General features: G+C 44.8%; 1 protein-coding gene across 1 annotated transcript in view; it reads left to right on the forward strand.

Moving 5' to 3' along the window:
• The window catches only part of dscaml1 (Down syndrome cell adhesion molecule like 1), a 412,483-nt gene that overhangs the window by 240,985 nt on the left and 158,501 nt on the right, over positions 1-12,997 (forward strand). The window contains exons 5-7 of the mRNA XM_067970940.1: positions 2,466-2,744; positions 7,325-7,600; positions 9,205-9,501. Coding sequence (XP_067827041.1) covers positions 2,466-2,744; positions 7,325-7,600; positions 9,205-9,501 — 852 coding nt within the window. The remainder of the gene's footprint in view (positions 1-2,465; positions 2,745-7,324; positions 7,601-9,204; positions 9,502-12,997) is intronic.

Genomic DNA, 12,997 nt, shown 5'->3' on the forward strand with positions numbered 1-12,997 from the left:
AACCAAACTGTAGCAGCCCAACTGTTGCCTTGAATATGCTGAGCTAATTTAGCACAGCCTCTTGTAATCTGTATCTTTTCTGACACACCCTTCCTTTATCAAGTGAGTCATAGAGCGAACACCAGAGAGAATAATGCTTACCTGATAGTGATCATGAGGGAGTAATCTGAACAAAGGGTTCAGAGTGGAGAGCCCTGCTTAATTCCCCACTAAGAACATAAGAACATAAGAAATAGGAGCAGGAGTAGGCCAATCGGCCCCTCGAGCCTGCTCCGCCATTCAATAAGATCATGGCTGATCTGATCCTAACCTCAAATCTAAAGAACACAAGAAGTAGGAGCAGGACCCGGCCACTCAGCCCCTGGGCCTGCTCTGCCACCCACAGGGCCTTGACCGATCCGAACTAAGGTTGCCAACCCTCCAGGATTGTCCTGGAGTCTCCAGGAATTGAAGATTAATCTCCTGGATTCTGCTGTGAGCAACACTGAGGAAAAAAAATCACTGGGGCATTAAAAAATTATGTGTTTTTTTTCATTCTGTCAACCCTTTTGTTAGTTATAGAAATATTGGAAATGGGAAAAACAGGCTGTCTGACTGAGCAGGGCAATTGGAGGCAGGATGTCATGTTATGAAACTTCCAGGAATACGTCCAACCAGAGTTAGCAACCCTATTCCCCACTCCTTCATTAAGGAAATAGTGAAGCTTATTGAAAAATGAGAAAATAATTATTGGACAAAGTAATGACTTTATTTTTTAAAGAGTCCAAACAGCACAGAGAGCGCATTAAACTCTCCTGAGAGGCCACACCAATCGTCTCCTGCCTCACTCTAGGAGAGCGTGGCTGCCATTTTCAAAATCCCTTCAGTGGCGATGAGAAATTGAAGAGCTAAATCAGCTGGGGCATCTCAACCTAGAAAGAAACATTCTGAGCACATCGACAGAATGAGATCTCAGCACAAAGACCACAAAATGTAAAGTCATTTTCAAATCCAGAGCTTGCAAGTAATACAAATAATTACTTATTGATTGCAGTCACGATGAAGCGTGCAGGGCTGAACTCGTATTGTAATTTAATATTTACCGTTTATGTGTGGAGTTATGCAGCTAAAGTCTCATCCTTTCTCCATGATAATATGCTCATACATGCCCTGTTTTGTTTGGGTTTGTGAATTAAATTCGTCTGCAAAAGAAGTTTTCAAGATGGTAGCCAAAGAGCTGGGAGGGAGGGGGGTGAGGAGGAATAATAATATGTGAATTATGGATCAAACATTGCAACAAAAATATCTGACTAATGGGGTGTACAAACTCTTGTACTTATAACCATATTTCACAGAAATACGTTCTTAAATTGGACGAGGTCCAAGATCGTGATGTATTCTCTCAACAGGTGTTCATGCAGTAAACAGAGAGACCTTAACATGGCTTGATGGTGTGGAGGACCCTACTGTTTTCTCCACAAAGGCTGTTTTCTAATGATACAGTAGGAGGGGAACGTTTAACAGTGGGACAGAATACAGCAGGAATGTTTAGCGATCCAGACAGAGTTGTGAATAAGACAGAACAGAATAAGACAGACGGACAGAATAAACAACAACAACTTGCATTTATACAGCACCTTTAATATAGTAAAACGTCCCAAGGTGCTTCACGGGAGCGATTATCAAACAAAATTTGACACCGCGCCACATAAAGAGATATTAGCACAGGTGATCAAAAGCTTGGTCGAAGAGGTAACTTTTAAGGAGCGTCTTAAAGGAGGAGAGAGAGGTTTAGGGAGAGAATTCCAGAGCTTAGGACCTAGGCAGCTGAAGGCACGGCCGCCAATGTTGGAGCGATGAAAATCAGGGATGTGTAAGAGGCCAGAATTGAAGGAGTGCGGAGATCTCAGAGGGTTGTAGGGCTGGAGGAGGTTACAGAGATTGGTGGGGGTGGGGGGAGTGAGGCCATGGAGGGATTTGAAAACAAGGATATAATACAATTGAAAACAATACATTGACAAGGAAACAGTGTAGTTTGGAGAATAACACTAAAGGTTAGAATTAGCATTATTAATTTTTAACACTGGGTTTTAAGGGATTAGTAAGATAGAAATTAAAAACAAATGCCAATAGGTTGGATATGAGTAAACCTTGGGTTTATCCAAAATTTTAATTCCATCCAAGAAAATGTGTGTCTTTTCTCTCTCTCTTATTTTCTGTTTATTTGTCTGTCTGTCTTGTCGCTTTTCCCTTCCTTTTCTTCTCTTCCCTTCCTTTTCTCTTCCCTTCCTTTGTTCTCCTCCCTTCCTTTGTTACCGTCCCTTCCTTTCTTCCCTTTCCTCCTCCTCTTCCCTCTACTTTTCTCTTCCTTTCTGCCCTCCTCCCTTTTCCCCTCAGTGCAAACAGCAACTAAATTGAAGTTACGTAAGACTTGGTTCCAATGACGAATCCCATAAACCCCAAAACCCGCATGTTTCTCTCTGCAGATCCTATGGAATCAGCGCCCACAGTGTTGGACAGTTTTCAGTCCAGAGAAGTTAAAACCGGGAAAACCATGGAGCTTCCTTGCATCGCTTCAGGTTACCCAAACCCAGCGATCCGCTGGCTGAAAGACAACAGGCCTTTGCCAGTAGATAGCAGGTGGACCAAACGCATCACAGGCCTAATGATCAACAACCTACGTGTGGAGGACAGTGGAACTTATATCTGTGAGGTGACAAACACGTTTGGCTCAGCAGAAGTTACCGAAATCCTTAAAGTAGTAGGTAAGAACTTTTCACTTTTCGCATTTCCAAAAATGTTCATTGAGGCTATGGATAAGCCTGCTAGGGAAATGGAATTAGCTGCAGTACAGGCCTCCATGTGGAGAGCTTAGTGTTGACTCGAACACATCATGGCTCAGTCACTTGTATGTGTTTTAATTGCCATTGAGGGCGATGAGGGAAGGGCAGAGGAGAACAATAGGGTTTGCTTTGTTGAGAATCTACGGTGAAAGGTTAGGCTCACAGTGCAGGACACGACCAAGGTTAAAAGGAGATGAGGTCATCAGGAAATAATGATTACGTGACATTAAACTTGGGTTTTGAAAGCTAGAGGACTGCAGGAGGAAGGAAAGGTTGAGGGAGGTAAGACGTTCCACAGTTACTTGGTTCCGGGAAAGAAATAGTCATCTGCAGATAGAGATGAAAGGTTTAACTCAACTAACTACTTTCATAATTTGATAATTTTGAACACTTTTTAAAATTGAGTTAAATTCCCAGTGCTCTTATTTCTCCCCACTCCTGTTCTAGGTGTTAAAAGAGAAATCTGTGGCAGGATAAGCATGCATCGTCCTACATGAGAAATTACTTCATCCCAATCATTCGTAGAGCTTTCTTCATCATAGAAAAATATTTGCCAATGGGGTGACCCAATGATGCAGTTCACACTGGCATGGTGCAAAACTGTGATTATATCACTTGAATATGATGACATCACAGCAAAAATTGCATGTGATTCTCGTCTCTCCAAAGTGCAATACTGAAGGGAGTATAAAGGTACTGCCTGTACAGGTGGATGTTACAGATCCCATGGCACTATTTAAAGAAGAACAGTGAGTTCTCTCGGTGTCCTGGACACTATTCATACCTCATCCAACGCCACCAAAAAACAAATTATCTGTCATTTATTCGTTCACTCTCTGTGGGACCTTGCTGTGCACAAAATGACTGCTGCTTTTGTCTACATAACAACACTGCCTACATTTCTAAAGTAAAGCAAAGCACTTTGGTACGGCCTGAGAATTTCATGAGGTGCTTTATAAATTCAAGCATGTACTTTTCTTCCTCAGCGTGGTAATTTTGCTTTTTGAACAGTCTAATGATTTTGTTGATGGGATTTAGGTGAACAAATAAAGAAAGAAGAACAGAGTACAGTGAGCAGCTAATGGCCTCCTGCAGAATCCAAACCTAACACAATACTCCCTCCTGCAGTTCAGTGAGCAGGAGGGACTGTGTCTCCACTCCCAGTTTTCATCGTCACTGTGAACTGAGCAAAGCCCTGTTCTGTGGGTGGCTGAATCATCTGCAAGGGGATAAACTCAGACTTGTGCCTGGGTCTGTCTTCATGGACAGCGTGCCAGCCAGAAATTCCTGAACGTCAATAAACTGCCCGCACTGTGCTGTCAAGAGAGCAGTGGAGCAGGACAAACACTGAATGAGTTATTTTGAACTGTACCAGATTGGATTTACTTCGACAGGAAAATCCACATTTTTGCTTACACTGGATGTTGAAATTATAATATTGTCTGTTCCTGTTAAACAAAATGGTAACATTGAGACCTCAGGGTCCATTTCTGCTGTGTCTCGATGTCTAATATTTGGGTTAATCATATGTCTTAAGGGATCCAATGTTTAGATTTCTGTTTGTCCAAGGTGTCTGTTTCCTTTGTGGACAATTATCAGCCAGGCCTGTACTATACCCCTCTTGTTTTTTGACTGTTCTTATCAAGGATGGTCAAAGAGAGTGAAGCATGTATGTGTCTGAAATGCTTCTTGGCTCAAGGAGATTTGTACCTGCCCCTGGTACGCTGTTCAGATTCAGATTCAGATCAGTCAGAATTTTGGATGGCCTGAATCCAACTCCATAATTTGTCCAAATGCTCACCCCCCTGCCCCCAGCAGCAGACCTGTCAGTCTTTTCAACAACATTACACATTTCGAAAAAATACGTTCATTGTTTTTTACAGTAGGAAACAAGGCAATTTTTTTTTTTAAATGGCCAAGTTACAGCCTAGTCTTCTTTAAGCAGTTACCACAGGCCTTCCACTTCTCTTCGGGCACAGACAGTGCGCACCCTTTGGGACAACTGACCCGAAAAAGTTCACCCGTTTTGGAAAGTCCAGCATTGCCCACAAAACTCTCCTTTGTTATTGAGATTTTGTATCTATCGTTTCAATAAGGGAGGTGGGAGATCGGTTAGAGGGGCAGAACACAATGCACTATAGACGAGATAAATTTTTAAATAACTTGCTTAATATTTCATATTAACAAATATGCCCGACTTACTGGGACGTCGATGCAGGACACTGGCATCGGCTGTGATCGCTTTGGTGCAGACGGATCATCGGTAAGCGTGACAGTACTGTCATGCCAAGAGCTCCAGAATTACGTGATGCATTGTGCGAATGGAAGGTAGCTCTTTCACCCTGACAACTCACAGTAACGTCTGCCTGCTGCATGAGAAAGTGGATATTGCACTGGCTGCCATGGTAATATAAGAGTTGACGTTAGAATGGAAAGCACTGGCCAATGCGACACCACCAGCTGCTTGCTGTTCATTGACGTTGAAATGATAGGCACTAGGTCTGTCAGAGAGCAGAATCAACCAAGAAAGGAAACAGGAACAGTTCATGGGCTGGTCAGCATTTATATTTGAGATGAAGTAAGGTGGGAGGAGGCTCATGTGGAGCATAAACACCGGCATAGACCTGTTGGGCCGAATGGCCTGTTTCTGTGCTGTAAATTTGATGTAATTTTATTTCACTGGACTTGGTTTTGAACTGTGTGTGAGACCTATTAATCTAATTTGCAGAAACGGGATACTCATTACAAAAAAACCCAGGATGTTCTAAACTGAATTTACTAACTCTGCCAGACAAAATATGGTGGGCTACATCGGGCCAGAACACTGTTAGATTACCTTACTCACCTGGTGCCTTCCCCTCTATTTGATCTTCTCCCTCGAGGACCTTTCACTGCCGCACGACCCTCTTCCAGGTATAGAGCAGAGTGGGGAGGGTTTTGGACTTTCTCATGATAGCCAATCAGCAAGGCAGTTCCTGTTTAACCCAGTCTCATACGAAATGGGTCAACTTTGCTGTAAACTCCTATCGGGGAATAATGGAGGTTTTTGGGTGAGAAGGAGTTAACGCTGGTACAGCTACTTGTGTGGCAGTGCCCGACTTTGTCTGTTCTTGTGAGGTGCTCCACCTACCATCCCCGCTGTCTGAACCATTAGCCAGCTCCTCACATGAGTGTTGTCTTGAAAGGACGCCTCTCGGGGAGATACACCAGTGGCTGGTGAATCGTCCGGACCCTGGTGTTGACACAGCTGATTCAAAGACTTTAAAGATGGAGAAATGTGTTATCTACAATTATTGTCTGCTCCCATTTTAAAATCCAGGAATTTCCATTATTTTATTTGAATTGGCAGCTCCCAGTGCTTCTTACCTCCGATCAGGCAGTAGAATTTCTCTTGGGCCTTTCCAAGGGGTTGTCGAACAGCAGCCTGGCAGTGGATCAGAATTATCTTTTCTCTTCCATTCTCTTTGCTCTGTGCTAAATTGGAAGCATCACTCAGAATGACCACTAGAATAGCTGCTTGATGCGGAAATTTGAAATATCCACACTGGTGTAGAAGGGGATATTTAAATTGGGGTAACGGCACAATTGTTGGTATTAAGTAAAAGCCAACTTTGCTACACATCCAACTTGTGCTATAATTACGAATGTTTGTTGCTGACATTGGGTGTCAAAAATGGAAAATATTCAAGAGTTGTTCAGCTGAGGAGCTTTTAATACAGATATTTGTATTTAAACAGGCTTGCTGAGGGCCACCAGTACATTTGGTGGCCATTAACAATGATGATGTGGTGGCTGGGCACTACCTCAGCCAAGCCTGTCAACCAGTATAGTTGCTTCCAGCTGCAAACATGGGGAGAGGGGGTTGGGGACAATGAATAGGAAACTTCCCGTTGGTGCTATGTGCATGTGTTAGCTTGGCTCAGTATAGTAGCACTCTCCCCTCTGAGACAGAAGGCTGTGGGTTCCAGCTGCACTCCAGGACTCAAACACATAATCTAGACTGACACTTTGGGGCAGTAATGAGGAAGTCTACGGTACCGTCTTTCAGATGAGGTGTTAAACCATCTGCTTGTTCAGGTGGATGTAAAAGATCCCATGGTATTATTTGAAGAGCAAGAAGAATTCTCCCTGGTGTCCTGGCCAACATTCCTCCCTCAACCAACACCATCAAAAAACAGATTAACTGGCCATTCATCTCATTTGTTGGTTGGGAGACCTTGCTGTGTGCAATTTGTCTGCCATGTTTGCTTACATAACAACACTGACTAAACTTCGAAAGTGATTGATTGGTTGTGAAGCACTTTGGGGCATCTTGAGGACATGAAAGGGTACGGAGTCTTCATTCTGTTCCTTGCACTACTCTTGAGCTTGAACCCTATAGAACTAGTGCACGATGAGTGTACACATTCAGAAAAAAATTGGAGTGGGACCTAACTATATGCATGCTGCTGTACCCAACTTGTGTAATGATTTTTCTTTTTATCTGTGTGTTACTTCTGCAGATCCACTGAGAGTAACAGTGACTCCAAAGAAACTGAAAACTGGAATCGGCAGTACTGTCATCCTGTCCTGTGATGTGATGGGTTCGCCCGAGTACATCATCAGGTGGTACAGGGACACTGAGCTCATCATTCCCGACAGTTACATTTCAATTCGAGGAATCAACAACGAAACCCTTCTTATCACATCTGCACAGAAGAGTCACTCGGGAGCCTACCAGTGCTTTGCCACCAGGAAGTCCCAAACTGCGCAGGACTTTTCCATCATAGTGTTAGAAGGTACATGTTTTAAAAACCAGAGCACAATGGTTAATGATGGATTGGGAATGCCGAGCTCTTCAGGTTGGAACTCGCTCTATGCATTGGTCAAGTCTTCAATGCTGACTTGCCACACTACTTAAACCCCTATAGATATAAGGTGTCAGCCTTGACTCAGTGGTAGTACTCGCACCTCTAGACAGAAGTCCAGAGTCTTGAGCACATATTCTAGGCTGACACTCCAGCGCAGTACTGATGGAGAGCTGCACTGTCGAAGGTGCCGCCTTTCGGATGAGATGTTAAACCGAAGTCCAGTCTGCCCTCTCAAGTGGACATAAAAGATGCCATGACACTATTTTGAAGAAGAGCAGGGGAGTTCTCCCGGGTGTCCTGGCCAATATCTAACAATTAACCAACATCACTAAAAACAGATTATCTGGTCATTACCACATTGCTGCTTGTGGGATCTTGCTGTGCGCAAATTGGCTTCTGCGCTTCCTACATTACAACAGTGACGAAACTTTAAAAGTACTTCATTGGCTGTAAAGTGCTTTGGGATGTCCTAAGGTTGTGAAAGGCGTTATATAAATGCAAGTTCTTTCTTTTCTTTCTTTGGGGTTAGTTGGTGACATAGCAGGCTAACAGACTTCCCTTTCACCTATGGATGCACATCCAACCCAAACTGATGGGATGAAAGTCTTTGCTTCTGTAATATGAGTTTGAGCACCTTTAGCTAGTGCAAACAGGCAATGGCCCATAGCAACTAACAGCCGAGAATTAAGTACAAATTGGCAGTGCTACTTAGAGAGGCGTAAGGATGTCTGGTGTGGGAAATCAGAAAACTCTCATTGGTGTATTAAGGGTATTCTTCAGAGGAAGGGACAAACTGGATAGAGCCTCAGCCTACATCTGGCCCATCCTTTACCTAATCTCTGATTATGCAATGGTGAAACTAGGTGGAGGAGGAGTTTTTAACTCTTCTCCCGCCCAATGGAATCCGGGAGTGGGGGTGGGGGGTTGTTAAAATGGAGCTGAAGACTTACCTCTGGCCTTCCTCCCCAATCTGGCTGACTGCAATTTTAAATTGAAGGTGCCAAGGGCACCCGTCTAAAGTCCTTCTTTAAATATGATGATGTCATGAGGACCCGACTGCCATTTTAACGTTGGCCTGAGCGGGGTAGCGTCTGCGGCTTTCCCAACCGGCTGAAGCTAGAGGTGGGGGTGGGGGGAAGGATCAGCAGGAGAAGAGGGAAGATAAGTTTATCTCATTCGTTTGTGGGGCCAGGAGGAGCAGGGCTACTCCTGAACTGGCTGGCCGCTCACTAAGCCGCTTTCTCTCCCCGGGAGTTATTAGCGCCCCCTCATTCTCCAGCACTGACATCCTTTTATCACGATGAGCAGTAAAGATTTTTCTTTTTATTTTCAATTAAAAGTCCGGTCGTATTGGTTGGGCAGTTGAGTTCCAGTGTAGGGTATCTGGGAGTTTCTATCTGGAGCTTCCCTCCACAGAATGCTCCATTGGCAGTGCTGGGCAGTCTCATTCATGAAGGTCTCTCTGTGGAAACCGTGAATTCACCTGTTTCCTTCCTTTTATTTTATCTTCCTATTCCCCCCCGCCCCCCCAGATGGAACACCTCGAATTATTTCGTCCTTTAGTGAAAAGGTGGTCAATCCGGGTGAACAGTTTTCCCTCATGTGCGCTGCGAAAGGTGCCCCTCCCCCCACCCTCATCTGGACACTGGACGACGAGTCGATCGCTAGAGACAGCGGCCATCGGACTAACCAATACACCATGACGGACGGCACCACCGTCAGCCATATGAACGTCACCAACCCGCAGATTAAAGACGGAGGGGTTTACCGCTGTACAGCAAGAAACCTAGTCGGCAGCGCCGAGTACCAAGCGCGAATAAACGTAAGAGGTGCCTGTCTACTTTTCAATATCAGATAGGATAATTTCTGTTGTTAAGTGTGATGTGTTAACCTGTTATTTTGTTCCAAGCGTACTTTGTTTGATTTTTTTTTAATCAATGAATTGCGTTTTGTTCCCAACAAATCATCATCCGAATGTATTCCGATCATTAATTATTGCATATTTCCCTCTCCTGTTTCTTTCTGGGGCCTGCCATTCTCTGCCCCCCCCCTCCACATTCTTCCCTAGGACCCCCACCCCAGAACCACACGCTGGTCCCTGATCATGACAATCCACGGGGCAGGTAACCTTGTAGGTGTAGGTTGTGTTACCTTGAGTATCATCAACTGCAGATGTGCAAGATGTTTGTAGTTGTTGGAGCTCTGCAATCTCAAGGACCCAACCTCTGGAGAAACGGTGACCTTGGAGCTGGGAAAGAAAACAGGGCATGGGAGACACGGATTTCTGTGGGTCTCACGATCTGCTGTGGGATCTCCACTTAAAACTATAAGTGCGGAATCAGATTCCCTTACTTTTAACAATGGGTTTCCACCACCTCTTAGTTCAGAGTGGTGCTTGGAGGAAAAATAAATGCGAGTCCCTGGCACACAGAGCTAGTGGGCCTCTGATTGAGTACTGCTTTCCTGAGACCACCGTCACTATATAAAAGCCCGTGTTACTAGACTACTGTTTTTAAAAGTCCTTCCTTAGGTCAGGGCAGCATGGATGTGACTGATTCTGGGATATTCCCTTGGTCTTTCGAGGACAGCCTCTGCTCTGAACATCCCACCCTCTCTACATCCTATACCAGACACTCATGGGAGAGATGGGGATCCTGCACCTTGTCACCACTCTCACACCAACATATCGCCTGGAACAAAGCAACGTAACTTATTCCTGGTTACGAATGAATGGCAGAAGAATGTCCTAAATTTTGATTGGGGACCTTTCCATTCAGTTGAGGTTACTTTGAAGTTGTCATTATGAAACTACATTGGCCGCAACTATTTATAAAAGAAGTTTTAAAGTAAAACACACAGTTAAATTCATCTTTATAATCTACCGTTCTTTAATGATTAATTGTAGTGGTGACGCAGCAGGTTAGAAATTGAACCTCGTTGCGCCCATTTTATGGACTGAAAACAGGCGCAACGAGGCCCAATTTCGGGGACCATCATCTGGCGCCCCGAGGATGCCCGAACGACGTCCAATCTGAAATTGGGTCAGACGGCCGCCTAAAGCAGACCGCTTCTGTATATAAATGAAGGAGCCTAACACCTGTTTTCGGAGTCCCCGGGAGAGCGGTGTCCCGAGGAGACGATACAGGCACTGACCGGGCCTGCTCCGCCCAGCTTGACCTGGCGTGGATGCGGGCCTAGGAACTGGCCACCATCGAAAAGGTGAGTTTTAGGATTTAGAACGAATTCAGGTGGAGCCAGGTGGAGCAGCAGGATTCTCCTCCCAGCTCCACAGCATTCCTGCCGACTGCGATCAGCCTCCCTCCCACTGTCCCCTTTCGTAATGGGTCTCCAGTTTGCATCAATCTATAAGTTTCCCCGTTTGCCCCCACCCCACCTCCCCTGCCCTGTTCCTGCTGGGTGAGGTGGATTAAAATGTTGCCCCTCTATGTTTCTTATTTATCCTGCTTGAATTTCATGAGCCTGGGAGTTTGGAAAGGACTATCCTTAGCATTGTTGCCTCATTAGTGTCAAAATCCTAAATCAGAGCAGCAAGCCCTGTTACTAGCTGCAGTTTGAGATATGCCCAAGTGAATGATAGGTGCATTTTATATGTGGCTGTGAGCCTTCATGGTACAAACCTATGTGGACCATGAAGACAGAAAGCTTGCCCGCCCACGGTCAGTACTACATAGAAGATGGGTGCAGCAGCACAGAACATAGGACCAAGGAGTGCTAACAGTACATCTTCTTCCCCGAGACACATTAATCAAAATATGACAATTCCGAAGGCTTAACTTTTTCTTTTAACCCCTGCATTACCTTCATAAGAGTTGTCATGGAGACCGGCTCCATCCTATGGTCCACCTGTTGAACTCTAAGCATCTTGCAGGATGGTAGATGGTGGGGAAGAACCCTCAACGTTGTAAAGCTCTCCACTGCTCACTGGGCTAAGAGTGTAGTTGGAAGCAGCCTCACATGACATTGGTCTGATGTTTTTCAAATCAAATTTGACAAGCCAAAAAAAAATTCCGTGTGATCTTTTAATTTTTTTTATGTCATGTACATTGCTCGCTTGGCTTCCCTCAGCCTCCTTTATGGTTTATTGCACACAATCATACCAGTGACTGTTTTATCAAGCAATAAATTTAAAGAGACAGTGACCCATTTTGGTGCCTTACATGGACTTTTAGTTTAAATGTCTTTCACAATTTTGAATATGTTGTTCCCCTGATAAAGGTGCTGGAGAAGTGTGATTACTTCAAGGGTGTTTGGGGGATCATTATCTTGGGCCTATCAAGGGTAATTGCATTCCTGAGAGCAGCAAGCTAATCCCTTGATTGCAATAGACTAATTAATGCCTCCAACCTGCCAATTGAGATAAACTGACAGGCCAAGATTCCCTGAAGCATTTTGACGATTATTACAGAAACAAATGAACAAAGTGACACTAGCAGCACGTGGACTAGGAAGGCCCAACTTTTCCTCATTGTACATAACGAGGCACCTCCCAACGATCATGTAGACGTGTTAAAGTCAGCTCGATAAAGGCCACCGTGAGTCCCATCGTCCTAATCATTTTTCCACTCAGCTTCTTCGTTCCTGTGAGATGGTGTTTTTTCTTCCTCTCCTCACAATTTGTTCTGTGCTCAAGAAAAGTTAGCAGCCAGTGATGTGCTCCACGTTCTCGTGCAGCACACTGGTAACTTGGCCTACTTTAAGAGGATCGTCAATTTGAGAGGTTGCCATTGTTTACCCTTGTTTCCATAGGTGGGGTAAGTGTGAAATTGGAGAGTTCAGTGTATTTTGCCTTTCCCATTGAGTAGATTTTCTGCAACGATAAGCCAATGGAATTTGGGAGTAACAAATTAAGCCTTGCTTCCTTCTTTATTTCATCATCCTCTGTGAAATGAGGCTTGTTTTGTAACTTGCTTTTCCCAATCGATAACTCAGCTCTCCGGATCTATCTCGAAGAATGCGTCAAGGGTCACCCGTACCCTAACCCTAACCGAGCCCTGTTGTGAACAGGCTTCTGAACTTCACTGCCTCCATCGTGTGGTTTGGCGGGGTGGGGGCGCGTGGGGTTTATGTGTAGCATCGGGAGTCCTGTCAGGAACTTGTAAGGTATACTATTCATCCTCCACCCAATTTCAACTGGGGGGATGGGACAAGCGTCCTACTCTAGGCCTCTGCCGATGCTTCTGTGAAGGCCGGGATCGGAAAATGTGGGAGAGGAGCCTGGGATGATTCCTGGCCTTATTTCCCATGCCTCCTCCCTGTCGGGGAGTGCCAAACTGTCATGTGGTGCTACCTCTACGATGTATGTGA

The sequence above is a fragment of the Heptranchias perlo genome, chromosome 33 (assembly GCF_035084215.1).
Source record: "Heptranchias perlo isolate sHepPer1 chromosome 33, sHepPer1.hap1, whole genome shotgun sequence".
In the NCBI taxonomy this organism is placed as follows: Eukaryota; Metazoa; Chordata; class Chondrichthyes; order Hexanchiformes; family Hexanchidae; genus Heptranchias; species Heptranchias perlo.